Raw genomic sequence first — 17,633 nt, 5'->3', positions numbered from 1 at the left:
CTCTCAATTAGTGTCGTCCCCCCCCCCCCCCTCTTACCATACCAGCACCATGAGCAGGAATACACACCCCATTTGTTCTCAGTCACTCCATCCGCAAGCTACCATAGCAACCCTCACAGTGAGGTCAGTCACATCAATGGGAAACAATCCCTACACTCATCTAACAGCCTGTGCTTCTGATAATTCCCCAGGCACAAGAGGACAGCACTTCCTCTGAGTCCATGTGAAGGTGAAACCCTTCAGGCAGCATCTGTTTACTCACCGTCAGTGACACCGACTGTAAGCACGACACACACTCAAATCACAACAGGCAACTGCTGATAATTTGTTTTTAATACTAGCCCTTTCAAGACATACAAAGTACGTGATATTTTCTGCAGTTTAGTAACAGAAATTATGATTAGACAAATGATTTATTTGTTATTTCCCAGCAGCTTGGCATGACAAGTGCCATTCAAGAACTGAATGAAGTACAAGTGTTAAAAAATCCCACATGTGAAGACCTGAAATTTTCGATCTGATGTCAATTTCAGTATTATATGGTCACTTTGCAAAACAAAGTTAAGTATATGTAGAAAGAACTGTATTATAACATTGAGAAAGGCAAAACAATGATTAACAATACCCAGCAAGCACAACATTTCTACAGTAAGATTCACAGTTTATGTCACATATCACATAAGTACAGGCACAGTTCATCATATCACAATTAGAACTAACTTTATAACTTTGTCATCAGAGTTCATCAGGTCAAGTAAAAGACTTGAGTCAAAACATTATCATATGACATCACCATGGCTGTCCCTTTGCACTGGGATTCATAAGGCTGTGACAATTAAACCACAAACACAAGCTACACAACACGGACTGACACTGAGTAACACTCAGTACAAATGTATGCATGTCCTATTTCTGTTTTAAGTCAATGCAATTGATATGTGTGTCCCTGATCAACTTGTTCCTATAAAGCTTGAAATGCAGGCGCTAATCTACGAGATGTGCACCTTGAAACTCCTCCACAGCAGAAGATTTGAGAGAGAGATTTCATGTGAGTTGACACACAAAATCCAGTTGTTCCAGTCACATTTAAACAATATCCTCTCATGAGTCATCACTGCAGTCACTGCAATCTAATTTCTGACAGTTTGTACATCTAATTTATAACTACAAATTAAAGCTGCTCCAGATCTCTGAAAGGCAACATGTGTGAATTGGGGTTTTCTATAAAGGACTAGCACTTACACCATGTTAAATAAAGAAGAAACGGATAAATACTAAACAGTGTTTGTTCAATGCCTAACACAATTTCCTAAACAGGTTTTATCCCTCAGTGGAGCTCTTTGAATCTTGAGGTATCATGAACAGAGGCGTTAAGTGCTGTCTTTGTTTCTCACACAGACGATCATGTGGGAATCTGATATGAATGATTTTAATCTATGGCTCCTTTATGGCATGTGGCATGTGGTTGCTACGGCGAGTTCATAAACTAAAAGCTGTAAAGCCAGTCATTAGCGCCCCCATGTGGAAAAATAATATAAAAAATATAATATATGGATAAAATACTGTAATATGAAGAGACACCAGCAACCTGAGATCTGAAATGAATAATGGATTTATCTGAAAAGGCAGCTATCGTGTGAAGAAACAGAGTAAAGTTTATAGTAGCTGTATGTGGTCAACAATTCAAGGCTGTGAAGGTGGCTGCCTGGATCTGACCTGTACTGGACCTTTCCCACATATTAGTGCTATTTCATTTTGTCAGTGTGAACGACCTTCAGCTGTGTTTTGTTCAACCGTAGAGAGAAAAAAAAACCCATTGTCATTTATTTAGCATCNCTGGACCTTTCCCACATATTAGTGCTATTTCATTTTGTCAGTGTGAACGACCTTCAGCTGTGTTTTGTTCAACCGTAGAGAGAAAAAAAAACCCATTGTCATTTATTTTAGCATCCACGTATGGGAAATGCTAGACCTTCTACTTTCACATGTACTCAGACCTCATGTCTTTATCCCCCCCATTTGGTCAACATCTGGATCTCCCTGTGTGCGCTTTCAGAGTCAAGGCTTGCTGTACCAGTTCATGGAACGACGGAGAGCTCTCTCCCAGCTCTGGAGGATGGGGATGTACTCCCGATTTGGGCTGCCAGCACCCTCCTTAGGTGCCCCTTGAGGTAAGAACTCCTGATCCATGTTGTGCAGCTTCTTCAGGTCTTCCCGGGTCCTCCAGAAGCCTGCAGTGACGGTCAAAGACAGAGGAGGACTTAGGGAGACAACATGAACACAAAATCTTAAAAAAATTACCAACATATAACACAGGAAGTCCTATGAAGGCGGATTTTGTCTGTGTGAGTTTTGTAAAAGAGTTTATATACAACAACCAGAACAAATCTGGCTTGTTTGTTTGATTTGATTAAGCACTGACTAATGTATCTAATTATTACATAATGTGAATAATCAAATGGAAAGTAGGTTACATAACACACAGCGACATTTCATTTTGCTTCTTCTGCCAGTATCAACAAGAATAGAAATAGGACTTTTGATCATAACTTTTCAAATGAATCTCAATGTCATGACCAAGTTTTGTAATATTTTTAGAGAAAAATTATCAACCGCTGTGAAAGAAAAAAGTCAAACTGCTTGACAGACACACAACTTCACACAGCCGGCTGCTCACTGCAGAAACCAAAAAGAAGTGAGGACATATCCCTCCTGCCCAAAAAGCATTTTATACAAGAACAGCATTGGTATGAAATGACTATCCAGCATACAGCATAATGTACATGTGTATGAACGTGTCTCTACGTACCCACTCCAAGTCCAGCAACAAAAGCAGCCCCCAAACACGACATCTCATGGTGTTCGGGTCTGGCTACCTTTCTGCTAAACAGGTCTGCAGTCAGCTGCATGACGAAGTCATTGGAGGAAACACCACCATCCACCCTGAGAGACACAGAATGAAAGACAGAGCTCTCTATTACATTACACTGCAACTCACTTTACTGTAACAGTAACAGTATCAGATCACGATACACATATAATGGATTGCCAATAAAAACTGAACTGCATTAGTGCAAATCTAATATCAGATCAGATATCGCACTGTAAACTGGGATATCAAAGAGGGACATGTCCACATCCCACAGCAGGCTTTCATTACCACAATCATATTCTGTCTGCACTGACTACCGACCGGCTCAGTGGATGATAGAACTGTACCTGATCTTTGCGATGGGGATGTGAGTTTCTTTCAGCATCGTCTCATACAGCTGCTTGTTTCTGCAAAGAATAAACAGAATGCAAAGAAAGACCAGCAGTTAGCATGAATGGAGAATGAATAGTAAAGATGTTAAAACAGAAACAATCTCTTCAAAACGAGTCACCTGAAGGCGACAGACTCCAGTATGGCACGGACCAGGTGGCTCTTGGTGGTTGAGGGTTTGAGGCCCATGAGTGAAGCACAAGCTTTAGGGTCGTTCAGAGGAGCCTTTGGATAAATGAAGTATGTAAACAAACATGTCAAATGTAATGAGTCAGTGAAAAACAGACCTGATAACAGCTACACTCTTTTACTTGGTTACTGTTCTTAAAGTAGCTCTTGATTAAACAACCATGAGGAAACTGATTTGTATTAACATCATTGCATCTAAACTATCAACATTCAGGACACACACTTACACAGGCCAGTTCACAAAGGAGGGCAGAGAAAAAAAAGAGACACAAAACCACGTTACAGAGGAACAAAAAGGACAAAAATAGAAATAAAAGCCTGTGATGGTAAATATCATGCTGTTAATCAATATCCACCTATATGTGCTACAATATATACACATATGCTTTTGCTTTGAGAAAACACACTGATGTACACATTACACCAACTGCCTATAAAAACAAACAGATCTTTCTTTGACACATATGTTTAAATGTTGTACTGCACATCTACCTGCAGGCCGCTGAAGGACGGTACAAAGCACACTCCATCAGAGTCATTGACACTGTAAGCCATGGCGCTGGTCTCCTGGACGTCAGAGAAGAGCTCTGCAACAACACACACAGGTTTCACCCGATAAATCTGTCAGTTACTGACTTCATCAGTGGTATTCACTTAAACATGAATAGATTTAAAGACGCATGAATAGAATTTTGGCCAAACTGAAAACACAAAACTGACATATTATAACCCTATAAAGTTGCTATACCGAACATGTTAAAAAGCAATCTACCACATTTGGCAGACACGAAGCAACATGAGCATTCATTTGGAGTCACGTTTCTGGACACCTGACAAATATAACCTCTTCTGTTAGTTCTGTTTCTGGTTTCCACTGACTCCCAACGGAAATGTTTGGCTCTTCAGCTGCTAAATGCTCCACTATATTCACCAGCTAGTTTCTAGCTTCGTCTGTCTGCTGTTTGAACAGCTGCTATTGTGACTTGAGACTCGATGATGAGACAAGTTACAGACTATGAAACCAAAACAAGGCTAAAAAGCTCAGACTGAGCAACACATTGTTTGACGTCACAACACCACGTAACATAACCTTAAAGTAACCTTAGTTTGTCAACTATCTTATTGATTTTGTGTTGTCGTAATTTTACTGTAAAACCTTCCAAACACTCTCACACAGTTTCCTTGTAAAATGCATAATAAATATGAATTAAAAGAATCCATCTCCACAGGTATTGTATACAGCTTGATTCTCACCCAGCTCCTGCGCCCACTTGATGGCAGTGCCTGTGTCTGCTGCATTACCCTCCGCCAAGTACACCACCTCTGGGCCGATCTTCCACCCCACCACAGGATACAGACCTACAGAGAAGAAACTCAGGCTTGTAATGTGCCTGAATGAACAAGTGTGGATATTATTATCTTAACGTTTGTGTATTTTGCTTTACCTGCTACAGATGTATGTGGTTTGCTCCCAGTGTTGATGTTCATGAAGGTGCCTGTCCCCATGGTGATCTTCACATCGCCAACATCAAAGCAGCACTCTCCAAACATGGCTGCCTGCTGGTCCGCCATCTGTAGCAGAGGGACAGAGGAACACATTTGTTTGTTGTGAACACACTGAATCCTAAACAGGTTTAGTCTCACCTGAGCAACACTGAAAATGTCTAAAACTCATGTGATGTAAAATACAGGATACTGTATATACTGTACGATACTGTCCCAATTTATGTGTACGTTTTTAATTCCACTGTTCCAGTTCATTCCTTGTGTCTTGCGTTTCAGTTTATATTCACTGTCTTGTCTGTTTTTAACCTCTACCACAAAGTAGCTATAAACAAAATGTCATGTGTTAAACACTTTTTAATATTCTGTTTCAACTGAATGAAACAAGCTGCATGTTCCCTGCTGTTGATTAATCAAACACCTGGGATAAATAGCCATTTTACAACATAATGTTGGTGACACGCTGTCATAAACTGAATCAGAAGTTTGTAATGAATGTTTTTTAACATAATCACACTGATAACAGGGTGTGTGACATGCCAAGACCTTGACAACTCACCACTGACATGATAGGAATGGATACTCCGAAGATAGATGGGTCTGTGGAACCAAAGTCATGGCTGGTGCAACATGAAGGAGAAACAAGAGACAATGCATCATCTCACACTCTCTGTCAATCCTCTAAACGCCATTTGGAGGCCATGAATTTGTAATTACAACTAAACAGTACGTATGCTGAGATGCCGTACTTTTAAAACAGGATTACGTGGATTTGAAATGATTGGAATATTTAAATAAAACTTTGAAATGTGGAGAATTATAATAACTATGAATGACATATCACACATACTCATGAGCAGAACATTTCAGTTTCAGGTTCAGAGTGAAAAAAATAAAGTTATAATGAAAGTATGACTGAGCTCATGACTGAAACCGATGAGTGTACAGTGTGTTGAAATTTGGCGGAAATGACTCACCCTGTATCTTCTACTTTGGGGAAAATAGTGAGAGGCAGAGAAACAAGAGAGCACAGCAGACTACTCCAACACATCTGTAAAAAAAATCATATTATAGTGATTTGAAGAAAAAAGCTCACACCAAACACAGAAAGACAAAACAGTGAACAAACATAACATACACCAGACCTGATAGGAGTCAAAAATGCCAGTTGCACTGGCATTAGAATAGTCTGTGGAATGGATGTGTCCTAAAACAGACAAGGTGAATGTATCAAAAAAATGTTTTCAAAAAGGTAAAAAAAAAACTTGTTTGAGCTCCCAGTTATTTATCCAACTAAACCCACTCCCACAGGAGTTAGCTAAAACATTTCTGAGAAACGTGCAACAGGATTTGAAACACAAAGAACTTTCTGTCTGGGTCTTAAAACCCTGCTTAACAGTGTATGAAATGCAATCCACTGAACAAATGATATAGTACTGTGCTGTTTAGAGAAGAAATTGTCCTCATTGAGAGATGGCTTTCAAATGAGCTCAAACCCACCTTTTGTGAGTTTGAACAGGAGCCAGGTGTCTATCGTTCCAAAGCAGCAGTTGCCTTCAGTTACCGCTTGACGGACCTAGAAGAAGAGGGAAACATGATGAGGCTGAGAAGAGAGGTGAACCCTTTAACACCCACATTCCTGGGAGGGTTTCAGCTGCATGCTCTGCCGTGCTTCGAACCAGGACTATTTGTATGACAGGACATTTGTTTTGACGATGATTACTGCAAAAAATTATCAGCTTTATCTGTTGATTCATATACTCTACGATTGTATTTATTTCACCTTTAATGGATTCAGAACAAGCAATTTTATGATGCCACCTCTTGGCATCATAAGTGATGAAAATCTGTCACTATTTTCTAACATTTTATAGTTCTAACAATTGATGAGGAAAATAATTGGTATATTAACCTTCAATGAAAATGATTAGTTGGGTTAATTGTGAGACACCTTGACTTGGGGTTTTAGCTTTTCAGTGCACATTCCTTCTGGACTTTGATGTTTATGGCATCTTTATGTTGATGTTTATGGATGTTTATGGCATCTTTAAATGTTTTCCTGCACACGTGCAAACACACTCACTTGCTTGTAGTATGTCAGGGCCCAGACGAGGCGGAAGGTAACATGTTGAGTGGAGAAAACAATGAGACTCGCTGCAAGCAACCGTTTCTGCCTGGTCATGAAGTACAGCCCCTTCATCACACCATGGATTGCCTGAGGTTGTCGGAGTAACAATAAAAAGGCACACTGTGTGAAGGGACAGTGCTGATTTCAAAACATTTAAATGTTCTACTTTTTCGTCCCTCATCTCTAGACTACATTCCTTTTTCATTACATGTTAGAGACGCACAGCAGCCAAAGTCTCACTTTCATTGTGCATGATCTGTTCCAGGACTTCACCAAGTCTGCAGCCCTCTGATCCTGCCAGCTGATAAAATTATGGAAGGGAACTCCAGTTTTCCTGTCAGGGGAAAAGAGAGGAAGTGAAATGAACCTGTCAGATATACACTTTTTCTGGAGATAAAGAAAAGTAAAAAGTAAAAAAGTAAGTAGTAGTAATTATTTTTATTCAATTTACCTGTCCCATGTTGTGAATGTGCCTCGTTGAGTGGAGATGCCAAGGGCCTCTATCTGGCGCATTTGTAGCCCTGCATCTATAGCAGCACACACACACACACACACACACACACACAGAGCTATTATGTATGTATTATATATGTTTTTCTTGCATCTCAGTATATGTTAATCAGGCTTCTTCTTGCTTTATTTGTTCACACTGGAAAAAGACCAAACTGGAAACAATTTACATTTCAACACGCTTGTAGTACTAACAGTGTTATGTCAGATATAATTTGTAATAGGCGTGTCAATTACCATGAATAATGAATCACAGCTTGAATAAGCCTGAGTATGTTTGTGGATAAATGCAGCAACAGGAAATGGTGCAACTGTACCTTGCACAGCTCCCTTGACCACAGTGATAAACCCTTTCCATAGTGCATCTGGCTCCATCTCCACATGTCCTACCTCTGGGTACAAGGGGACAACCTGGAGAAAGTATTGTGAATGAATAATATGAGGAAACATATAAGTTTCAAGAGAGTGATGCGTGTAGGTGGTATACGTGACAAATAAGAAGCCAAAAGGATAAAGACAAGCAGATGAATACCTTGGTGGTGCATGATCCTCGGATTGTTGCCTCCTTGTCATAGACGTGACATCTGATTGATGTTGTGCCGACGTCCACTGACAAAATGAAGCTTTCCTTCTTGAAACCGTTCCTCTGACTCCCCATTGTAGAAACGTATGTCCCAGTATTCCTCAAATGAGCACCACGTCTTTCATTGTCAACTCATGTTGGACTTGGTTGTTGTGACCCGACAATACCTTATCTGCACCAGGTTATGTGTCGTGTTGAGGCTGTCCCTTGACCTTCGGACCGTGGGTTCTTCGCAGTCCAGTCCCAGTTCTAACTGTCGGAGTCAACACATTGCTCAAGTTTGTTTCCCATGCCGGACAAACACACACTATGTGGAAAACATAGGTTCGGTCATTGTACAGGTTGAAGTGATAGCCAAATATATTCAAAATCAGTTTCCACAGACTTGAGTCTGGTGGAGACCTGAAAATGCAACTGAAATAGGAGTTGGTCAACTGAAGAGTTAAGCTAATTAGCTACTTGGCTAGCTGTCAGAAAATCAAACTTGAGCGCTTAAGAAACTTCGAAAAACACTCCGTATAATGCCTCTCTCTCTAAACATTATTCAGTGTTGCCCAGTATTTACCCAACATGTGTTCATAGCAGTGACGGTGGCACGCTGAGGTGGCTGAAAGGGGAGTTCCGGCAATGTGAATCGTTAGATTGCAAGAACGTAAACACACGCCCTCCGTCCTTTTCGGCATCCGTAGTAACACACGCATGCTCAGAGCGTAGTTTAAAACAGGCGCATGTGGATGTTTGTAGCCCACCACACGTGTATTCACCAGCTCCGACTAGCTTCACCAGCCTGTGATTGTGTGCGTTTGTTACACACAATATGGCAAAGACAGACGTAAGAAAAACGTTACATTACATTTATATTAACCAGGCTTCAACGTGCATTAAGTACATAGTTTTAAGGTAACTGTTGTGTGGTCTTATTAGCTGCAAACTAACTAGCTAACAGGTTAGCTGGTGGTAGTCACATCAGAAACCAGAGGTTTACCTACAAACACTGTTTCATTTGTTAACGTACAACTGCATTGCATGTCAGTTTGTTTTTAGGCGGATACAAAGTCATAATATTGCTATTACGTTTAACTCTCAGGTCTGGCTAGTTCATAAGTACACTAATCGATAAACTTAGTTGATTGACAGAAGTTAAGTGACATACATCTTGATAATTAAGAGTGTCAGTTATTTATCGAGGGAGAATGTCCCACTTTCAGTGGTTTAAGCCTCTGAAACATGAGGATTTGCTTCATTTTTGTTAGATATCACGTACAATTGAATATTTTGGGGATTTGTTAGACAGCTCAAGTCTTTTGAGGACATCACCTTGGTCTCTGTGAATTGGTTGTGGGCATCTTCCATTTTAAATGTCATACTTTAAATGTAAATGGTACATGGTAAATATAACTGACAAATGAATTGATATTGGGATGAATTTGAAGTTGCAGTCCTCAAGAACACACTTGGGTCGTAATGTCAGAATCGCATTTGTTTCTTTCAGGCTACAAATAGTAGAAAAAGGCAAAGCAAGGTCATCACCAATGAAGTTGTAGAAGAAGAGCACAACGTTAACACTGGCAAGTCATATCTTTCAAACAACTTGAGAATCTACAGTGAACACAACCGCTTGAACTTAATATCTGCGGTAATAAGAAATCATTCAATTAATGTCGTTTTTTTTTTTTTTCAGAAGGACAGATTGAGAGGACAGAGATGAAACAGGAGGAGAAGGACCAAGATGAACAAGGTATTACAAACGCATCACACATGATGTCTGACTGAAATTCTGAACAGTGCCAGTAATGAAGCTACGTGTTCAGATTCTCAGATGGACACTGTCATTGAAGTAAAAGCAAACACACCTACTGTAACCGTATCCTGGGAGAAGAAGAATGAGGAAGGAGAGGGTGAGGATTTGGAAAGGAGAACCAACTCAAGTAATCAGATGACTGCAAGAGAGATGATGCGTAGTGGTAAGGCTGTTTAAAAGTTACTGGTGCATTACATAATCTGTGTTTTTTTTTGTTTTTTTTTACGAAACAAAGACTCTTCCTCCACTGAAGTGTTTGTCATTAAGTGATGTTGGTTTTTATGACTGAAACTTAAGATTTAAAAGAAAACAGGCCAGCATGTCTCACTTACAAACTGAATTGTAACCATAACAAACAAAATTCTCTTTGTGCCTGTGACTGTCAGATAAATACAACCACAACAGAAAAGACATTACAAATAAAGACAGACATTTAACAACAAAGCACTCCACAGCAACATCACCAACAATCAGGAATTAGGTTCAAAAAATGCAAGTGACACACCGCTCATATCTTCAAGGTTTGTTTAACAGCGCTATTCTGGGAGGTAAAGGATCTTTGGGCGCAAGAAGCCTGTACCTCTGTCCTGATGGTAACAACTTGTATTCACCACAGACCTTTGTGTATGTATGAGTGTTGAAACCGACAGTTATTTAATGTTTAAAGGGATATTCCACCCAAAAAAACTTAAAGTATGAAAAACCTACCCCCTACCGGCTTGAGTAAAGGCTACAAAAAGTTTGTTGGTTGGTCTTCCTGAAGAATGGAGGCTGCATGTACAACGTTAACAGCTGATTCTGACAGGCTTTCATTGTCCTTAAATCGTATAAATGAAGAACAGACTCGGGCAGTCTCTTCGGCTGAATTAATAAGCAACACTCCCAGTGAGAGTTCTGAGACCAAGATGGAGGAGATCAAAGATGAAAAAGATAATGACAATACAACATAAACAATGTTCTTGAGAGCAATTCTGAGCGGCGCCAGTAACAGGGTTTCCTCTTTAGAATCCCAAATGGACACCGCCACTGGAGAAAGCGAATGTACCCCCACAGTAACTGTGACTCTGGCAAAGAAGAATGAAGGAGGACAGAGCGGTCGTGTTAAACAGGAAAGCAAAGGAAGTGAACAGATGGTTGTTGAAGAGTTAGCAGGTAAGGAGAGTTAACAATTAGACAGTGATGAAACGGCTGCTTCAAGAAGAGTTTCTTTTGTTTCTTCCATTGTCCGACTCACACATAACTTCTTCACAGCTTTCTCACCTGCCCTCAAGTGATGTGCACTTAAAATGGGGATGAATCTTCCGATTGTGTCACAGTAGCAACCTGAGGACAGTCTTCTAAACACTGCAACCATTGGAAACTATGAAATCCATTGATTTTTAAGCAAACGCTGTAAAACTAGTAAAAGCTTTCAGCTCTTCTCTATTTTTTTTTTTAAAGTTGCATCAGACCTGTTTTGGACCACATTCAGATCTTGATGAGTAATTCTTTTATTTGTAAATTTGTAAATTCCCTCATTAGAGTAAACATTCTCCATAATATCAATATCAACCTGACCTTTTTGAAATTAATTATGGAGACAAATATCAATGTGGCTGAATATGTGGAAATTGTTGCTCTAAACTGAGTCTAAACTGAGCAGAGACCAGAAATCCTGCACACTGCCGGCCGCTTGTATTAATTTTATTTAGCTATGATGTTGTAACCAGATAATTAACTTGTTTCCTATCTGCTGCAGTTAATGGGAAACGGAAGACACACTCTAACATTGACACTTCCCCGTCAAAGAAAACCAAGCTCATAAATGACGGTATGAACTCTAAATAAGACCAAGTGCTAAAGTCTTTGTAAAACAACCAAATTTTTCTTATAAAAATTTTCACTGTCTTGTTTTGTTGTAGGTTTTTGTGTTTTTGTTGGCAACCTGAACACGTCCAAACCATTTGAAGAGGTCAGAGATTCGTTAGCAAATTACTTCATGACGCAAAGTCTCCTGGTTCAAGGCATCCGATTAGACCGGTCGAAGTGAGTTTATTTTTAACTAAATTCTTACTCTCAGGTTTCATTTTTTTCTTTTTTGTAGTAGGTGCATTTGACGAAGAAGCTAAATTAGCTCTAAAGTAATATTTTTCTGTTGTAGGAAACATGCACATGTAGATATGGCCTCAGAGATGGACGTGACTAAAGCCTTGACGTTAAATGGAGAGAAGATCCTTGATAAGCCTTTGACGATCGCTAAAGCAAAGGTCAAAAGTGAGGACGAGGTGAAGGTGAAAGCTCCACAGGTGGACAAAAAAGGTAACCCGTCTAACGACAATTGTTCAATTATACATCACTTTAAGTCATGTGCTACTTCTCACTCTAGATACAGATGCAGTGGTAGTGCCATTTATTGGCTAATATGGACTTTAGGTTGGATTTTCTCCATCAACTTCTTAAATAATGATTTTATGATACCATCTTGCAGTGCAAAACATTATAAAGTCATGTGATGTAAGACTTTTGGTCTAATCTGACGTCCCGTCTTTGGCAGTAAAAGATGCCAGATGTTTGTTTCTGAAGAACATCCCATACACCGCAACAAAAAAAGACATTCTCAAAGTCTTCCACAAGGCCGTCGCCATCCGCTTTCCTGGTGGAACTAAAGGCCCAAGCAAAGGGTGAGAGTTAAAAAAAAAAACCTGTGTTATGGTTCAATTCCTAACTATACAATTATGTCAAATGAGCAAAATAATTCTGTGATTATGATGTTTATTAGAAAATAAAAGATATGAATTAAATGGATGTTTGTAATGTGTACTGAATGAAATTTCCTTATTTTTCGACAGTATTGCCTTTGTGGAGTTCAAAAATAAAACCATTGCTAAGAAAGTACAGCAGAAAAAACAGGGAGTAAAGATCCAAGGCCGGGTTTTAATTGTGGACTGTGTAGGAGAAACAACTGTACCTAAAGTCACCAACGCTACTGACGAAGACAGCAACACAAAAGGTAAATCATTGGATATTTAGAAATGTACTATTGATAGTCAACATGATACTACAGCTGTCCTCTTTTCTTTTTTTGATCTGGACATCAGTCAATTAAATCTGTATTCACAAAAGATCCTTCTTCTTTCTCACAGCTGCAGCTCCTCCAAACAACATCTTATTTGTGAGCAATTTGTTGTACAAAGCGAAAGAAAAAAGCCTCAACAAAATCTTTCCGAAAGCTGTTAGCATCAAAATGCCTCAGAGCAAAGGCAAATCAAAAGGGTAAATACATGTACACTGGCCCACCTTATATTTTTTTTCATCGCAGAAAGTGTTTGAATGTCTTCAAGAAACGTCTGTAATTCTCTGCAGATATGCGTTTGTCGAGTTTGCAACTGTGGCAGATGCTGAAAAGGCTTTGCAGGAGTCCCAAAACATGAAGATGTCCAAAAGGCAGATCAGAGTCCAATTCTTTGAACTGAGAGAAAAGCCACAGAAGGCAAAAGGTATGTGGGAGAGTCCCTGCTGTGTTACTCATGATACATGTTGTCTACTGAGCTGCTTAATCAGGGGAAAATGATATTTATTAAAGGCAAAACATCAATTTCAAGTGTCTGTAAAGTCGGTTTGAGTCGCGATGAGTTATGAAGATGCTGATAGCACAGCTGTGTGTTGTTTTTTTTCTTGTTAGTCATATCAAAAACACTGATTGTAAGGGGCCTGGCTGAGAAGACGACTGCAGAGACTCTTAAAGGTGCCTTTGAAGGAGCCCTCAGTGCAAGAGTCACTGTAGATAAAGAGACTGGAGTCTCCAAGAGGTTGGGAGCGTAACGTACATTCACTGTTTTAATTGTCTAAAAATGTTTCATATTTTTTCACCTATTCTTGAAGTCTTTACGCGTGTCTCGTTTGTTTTTCTCAGCTTTGGTTTTGTGGAGTTTGCGAGCGAAGAAAAGTGCAAAGCTGTCAAAGAAGCCATGGAGGACTGTGAGATAGATGGCAGCAAAGTGAATGTGGCTTATGCAAAACCCAAGAGTGAAAAGAGTCGCCAAGGAGCCAGAGGAGGCTTGGCGCAGCGTCCTGGTGGTCAGCCTGCAGGTCGGGGGGCTGTCAGAGGGGGGCGTGGAGGCAGAGCTGGGAGAGGCAGCAGAGGAGGTAACACTGAGTCCTACAGTTAAATCAAAGGGTCTTTATAGTGAGGTCAACAACGACTGAGATGTAATTACAGTTTAAATTTAAAACTCCACAAATCAATATTATTATATTAACAATGGATGAAATGAGTGTAATGTGATGGGTCTCACCTGTCGGGAGCAGCTCTCCTCAGTCCTTCACCATCTTTCAGTTCATTCTCTTGGAGTTGGTTCTTGGCACCTTTTTAATGTTTTGGTTCACTCTCACAGCTCTCATCCTGTTTTCACCCAAAAAAAAAAAAAGGTTCAGAGAAACCCAGTGTACGCTGCCTCCTCTGTGCAGCACAGACACAGGTAGTGACCAGCTGGCGAACACAGCGGGGCATTTAGCAGCTAAAGAGGCAGATACGTCCCTCAGGAGTGGGTGGAGACCAAAACAGAAAAGGGGAGTGAATATAGGACACAAGCATGACTCCAAATTAATGCTAACACTACCTCATATCTGCTGGAAGAGTAAATCACACAGTTTGTGTTATAGCACAGCTTTACTATTCACCTTAACAACATAACTAGTCGATATGTCCATTTTGTGCTGTGAGTCTATTGTGCTGCCCCAAGGTGGCAAAGAATAATAATAACTGCATCCTACCTTTGTCTTTCAAGATGACAGGAGCAGTTCGCACCTTTAGAATTTTTTTTTCTTTAATTTTTAGCATTTTTGCAAAAAAAAAAAAAAAAAAATCTCTCCTCTTTAAGCTGGAGGTATTTTCCTCAAACTCATCCATTGTTTGATACGGGGACAAATCTGACTTTCATGTTGGACTGACCTGCTGGTCTCAGGCTACAGGCTAAGCTGAGATAGCTCCTCACTTTCTCGATAAGCCTGTAACTCTGGGCGTTGTTGGATCAAGTCTTGGCTGGTTTTTATATGGATGTTTGTTTATTATAGATTTCAATCAGTTTCCATAAACAGCCAAACGACAGTTTCTCTCTGCCCTGCGTAAACTCTCTTGATATGGTTTGTGACTGCGTTGATTTGAATTTGACGGGTTGTTGTCTTGCAGGAGGGGGAGGACGTGGAGCCGCTGTGCCGCAGGCTGCTGTTAAAGAAGTGGAAAATAAAAGCTGACGTGTCTTTGGAAAATGACCATATAGAGTTATTTTTTTTTGAAACGTGTATGAGCGCAAGACTTTTTTGAGTTGGATTGAATGTACAGACTGTGCAAGGGTGTGATCCAGTGTTGTAAATCGTACTTGACTGTAGGACATGTGGCATCTTGTAATTTCATTTTTTTTTTATTACTAAAAATCATTAATTTCATAACTATTATGAAAGCATGAGAAAGAACCCCGACTTGTTAAAACATTCTGCAGGTTTATGTGAAAAATTTATTAAGATTTAATCAGTGTGTCATTTTCTAAAGTGAAGATAAATTCATTTTAAAATCACACCAGCTGTCCCTTTGTGTTTTTGTTCCAACATCTGTGATAAAGACTCAAAAGGTTATTCCAGGACTTGGTGAAACCTCGGCCAAGTCACAGACTATTTCTTCTCTGCCACTGACCCGAAATAACACCAGTCTCACAGCTAAACATGCCATATTCTCCAACCAATGACCCGCATATGATCAACCACTGTGTTGCTGCATGAACAGAAGCAGTAAAAAAAAAAAAAAAAAAAAAATATGACATGAGGCTGGGATTTCACCACCAGTTGCAGGTTGACTGCTCTGTGCACATGCCGCTGCAGTTCTTCCGATTTTTTTTTTTTTTTTTTTTTTGCAACTTGCAGAAATTCAGCCCAAACGCTGTGTCCTCTAATGACCTCACATCCTGTTTTCCCACTTCCTTCTGAATGGACCGGTTTGGGACGGTCCGGTCCCAGCGCAGCGTGGATCTGTGGCGTGTCGGCGCGCTTCTCCAGACACATGTAGTTCAGATAGTCAGTGTTCACAGGCTGCAGAAAACTTTTATCACAACGATCCGACCATGCACCGTGTGACTCAGTGACAGAGCAGAGGAGGCACTGGTACGTCGTTAAAACGCATCAACTCGAGCTTATTATGGTGTTTATGACATGTGTTGATGTGTTATGGAGAGATGAAGCAAAAGGCGCTGCAGCTCAGCAACTTGCGAGACTATTATATGACTTTGCACCACGTAGGTAAAAGTTACTGCGACTGGAAGTCTCTTTGCATTCGCCGTGTGTTTGCACAAGATATCGAATTGCACCAGTGTGGAAAGTGTCATTTTAGGGTTTCTCAGTTTGCGCATATAAAGCGTGAGTTGTTCAGTGTCTATGAAAAGTGAACACTTCCTTAGACTTTGCTTTATTGTTTTACAACTGAACTGTGTTGAGGTTATTGGGGTTTGTTGACACTTGCATGTCCTATAATGTTAAAACTCTAACTCTAATAACACATGTTGTCGCTCCCTGAAGTCAGTTTACAGAGGAGGCATCTTCTGCAGCAGTTACACTCTTGAGTCAGTTGGTTTATATCAGCTCTGCACATCTGTGCAAAAAAGCTCCGAAAGTTTGAGGTCCTGCCACAGACTCTGGTTTGGACAGAAGTCTGGACTTGATGTGGAAACCGTTGCTGTGTAGCTTTGGCTTTATGTTTGGGGTCTTTGTCCTGCTGGAAAAATAAATCTTATCCCAAGTCTGGATCCGCAGCAGGGGTGCAAGCAGGATTTCTATTTATTTCTGTTGTATAAGCCTTTCTGGGACCTGGTGCAGAGGAGCAGTCTCACAGGCTCATGCTGCCACCACCAGGGTTCATGTTGGGGATGGTGTTCGTGGTATGAGGTGTTACATTTATAAGGTTTGACATAGTATTCAGAGTAATGGACACAACCTTTGTCTAATCAAATCATCATAGAGGCTCTTTGTACTTTTAAATTTGTCATAGTAAACATGTTGAGCATTTATGCCATCAATTATTTGTGTCGTATGTTTTTGCCAAACCTTTTTAACATTTCAGAAATGTTAGAAAAATATTTTTCTTTGCTTAAAGTGTCAAAAAATGAATCTACTGTAACATGAAGTTGTGAAATAATAAGTCCAAGGTGTGTTATCTTAAGAAATAGAGTTAGTTTTTGTGTTATTTTTCTCAGTTTGCAGGTGACGGCTCTTATTGACAGGTCTGGTCAGAGAGACTGTGAGTCAAACATTACTGTAGGTGTGACTGTTATTGAACATGATTGTGTGTGCACAGTGCAAAGGTTTCCAGGTATCTGCTCAACTCCACAACAACGTATCACGCAGATTGGCCTCACGACTTGATGTCAAAAAAATTGTTAGTTAATTGAATTGGGATCATGCATAAGCAAGATTTCTGATACATATCACTGGAGGCCTTAAACACAGTGTCCATGTGGCGGCCCTGAGGAAGGTAGGTGAGGTCGTTACTTGCGTAAAAGATCTTTGTTCCATACAGACAGCTCGTTATTTACCAAGCAGGGGTAATGTAAGTCAGGCTCTTCCTTGCTGTATGTTACAAACATGACTCCACACAAATAAATTCCACTTCTTCTCTTTGTCTCCAGAGGTGAAA

General features: G+C 40.1%; 2 protein-coding genes across 5 annotated transcripts; one reads left to right on the top strand and one right to left on the bottom strand.

Moving 5' to 3' along the window:
- Nucleotides 1–321: 321 nt before the first annotated feature.
- Nucleotides 322–8,816, bottom strand: gk5 (glycerol kinase 5 (putative)). 3 transcript variants are annotated; one of them, XM_022754908.1, is made up of 18 exons: nt 8,741–8,816; nt 8,125–8,428; nt 7,910–8,003; nt 7,534–7,609; nt 7,323–7,416; nt 7,038–7,169; nt 6,455–6,530; nt 6,100–6,161; nt 5,932–6,005; nt 5,514–5,574; nt 4,897–5,023; nt 4,706–4,810; nt 3,944–4,038; nt 3,384–3,487; nt 3,220–3,279; nt 2,810–2,943; nt 1,843–2,231; nt 322–1,727 (listed from the first exon to the last, which is right to left on the bottom strand). In XM_022754908.1, the coding sequence occupies exons 2-17, from the start codon at nt 8,248–8,250 to the stop codon at nt 2,059–2,061; spliced, it is 1,593 nt and encodes a 530-aa protein (XP_022610629.1). In that variant the 5' UTR covers nt 8,251–8,428; nt 8,741–8,816; the 3' UTR covers nt 322–1,727; nt 1,843–2,058. The 3 variants fall into 3 exon arrangements, with proteins under 3 accessions (XP_022610629.1, XP_022610628.1, XP_022610627.1); XM_022754907.1 differs by having other exon boundaries at nt 8,125–8,482; nt 8,741–8,782; XM_022754906.1 differs by having other exon boundaries at nt 8,125–8,816.
- A 90-nt stretch (nt 8,817–8,906) lies between these two features.
- LOC111228823 (nucleolin-like) lies at nt 8,907–15,528 on the top strand. Of its 2 annotated transcripts, XM_022754903.1 has the most exons (15): nt 8,907–9,007; nt 9,668–9,743; nt 9,857–9,913; nt 9,987–10,139; nt 10,982–11,128; nt 11,715–11,786; nt 11,878–12,001; nt 12,117–12,274; nt 12,510–12,636; nt 12,805–12,965; nt 13,099–13,228; nt 13,319–13,452; nt 13,638–13,764; nt 13,869–14,101; nt 15,144–15,528. In XM_022754903.1, exons 1-15 carry the CDS (start codon nt 8,993–8,995, stop codon nt 15,206–15,208), a joined length of 1,779 nt encoding a protein of 592 aa, XP_022610624.1. In that variant the 5' UTR covers nt 8,907–8,992; the 3' UTR covers nt 15,209–15,528. The 2 variants fall into 2 exon arrangements, with proteins under 2 accessions (XP_022610624.1, XP_022610625.1); XM_022754904.1 differs by lacking the exon at nt 10,982–11,128.
- Nucleotides 15,529–17,633: the final 2,105 nt, after the last annotated feature.

Source organism: Seriola dumerili, unplaced genomic scaffold (genome assembly GCF_002260705.1).
Source record: "Seriola dumerili isolate Sdu_G_001 unplaced genomic scaffold, Sdu_1.0 BDQW01000226.1, whole genome shotgun sequence".
Classification (NCBI taxonomy): domain Eukaryota; kingdom Metazoa; phylum Chordata; class Actinopteri; order Carangiformes; family Carangidae; genus Seriola; species Seriola dumerili.
Note: the sequence above shows the minus strand (reverse complement) of the source record. Positions and strands in the feature narration are given on the sequence as shown.

Excerpts from the sequence above, each read along its gene's own strand:
- gk5 (XM_022754906.1), bottom strand. The coding sequence starts at position 8,250 with ATGGGGAGTCAGAGGAACGGTTTCAAGAAGGAAAGCTTCATTTTGTCA. Across the intron at positions 7,417-7,533 it reads ACATTCACAACATGGGACAG|GAAAACTGGAGTTCCCTTCC; the intron begins GTAAATTGAATA and ends TTCCCCTGACAG. Across the intron at positions 3,280-3,383 it reads CTGGAGTCTGTCGCCTTCAG|AAACAAGCAGCTGTATGAGA; the intron begins GTGACTCGTTTT and ends TATTCTTTGCAG.
- LOC111228823 (XM_022754903.1), top strand. Across the intron at positions 12,637-12,804 it reads ACTAAAGGCCCAAGCAAAGG|TATTGCCTTTGTGGAGTTCA; the intron begins GTGAGAGTTAAA and ends ATTTTTCGACAG. Across the intron at positions 12,966-13,098 it reads CGAAGACAGCAACACAAAAG|CTGCAGCTCCTCCAAACAAC; the intron begins GTAAATCATTGG and ends TCTTTCTCACAG.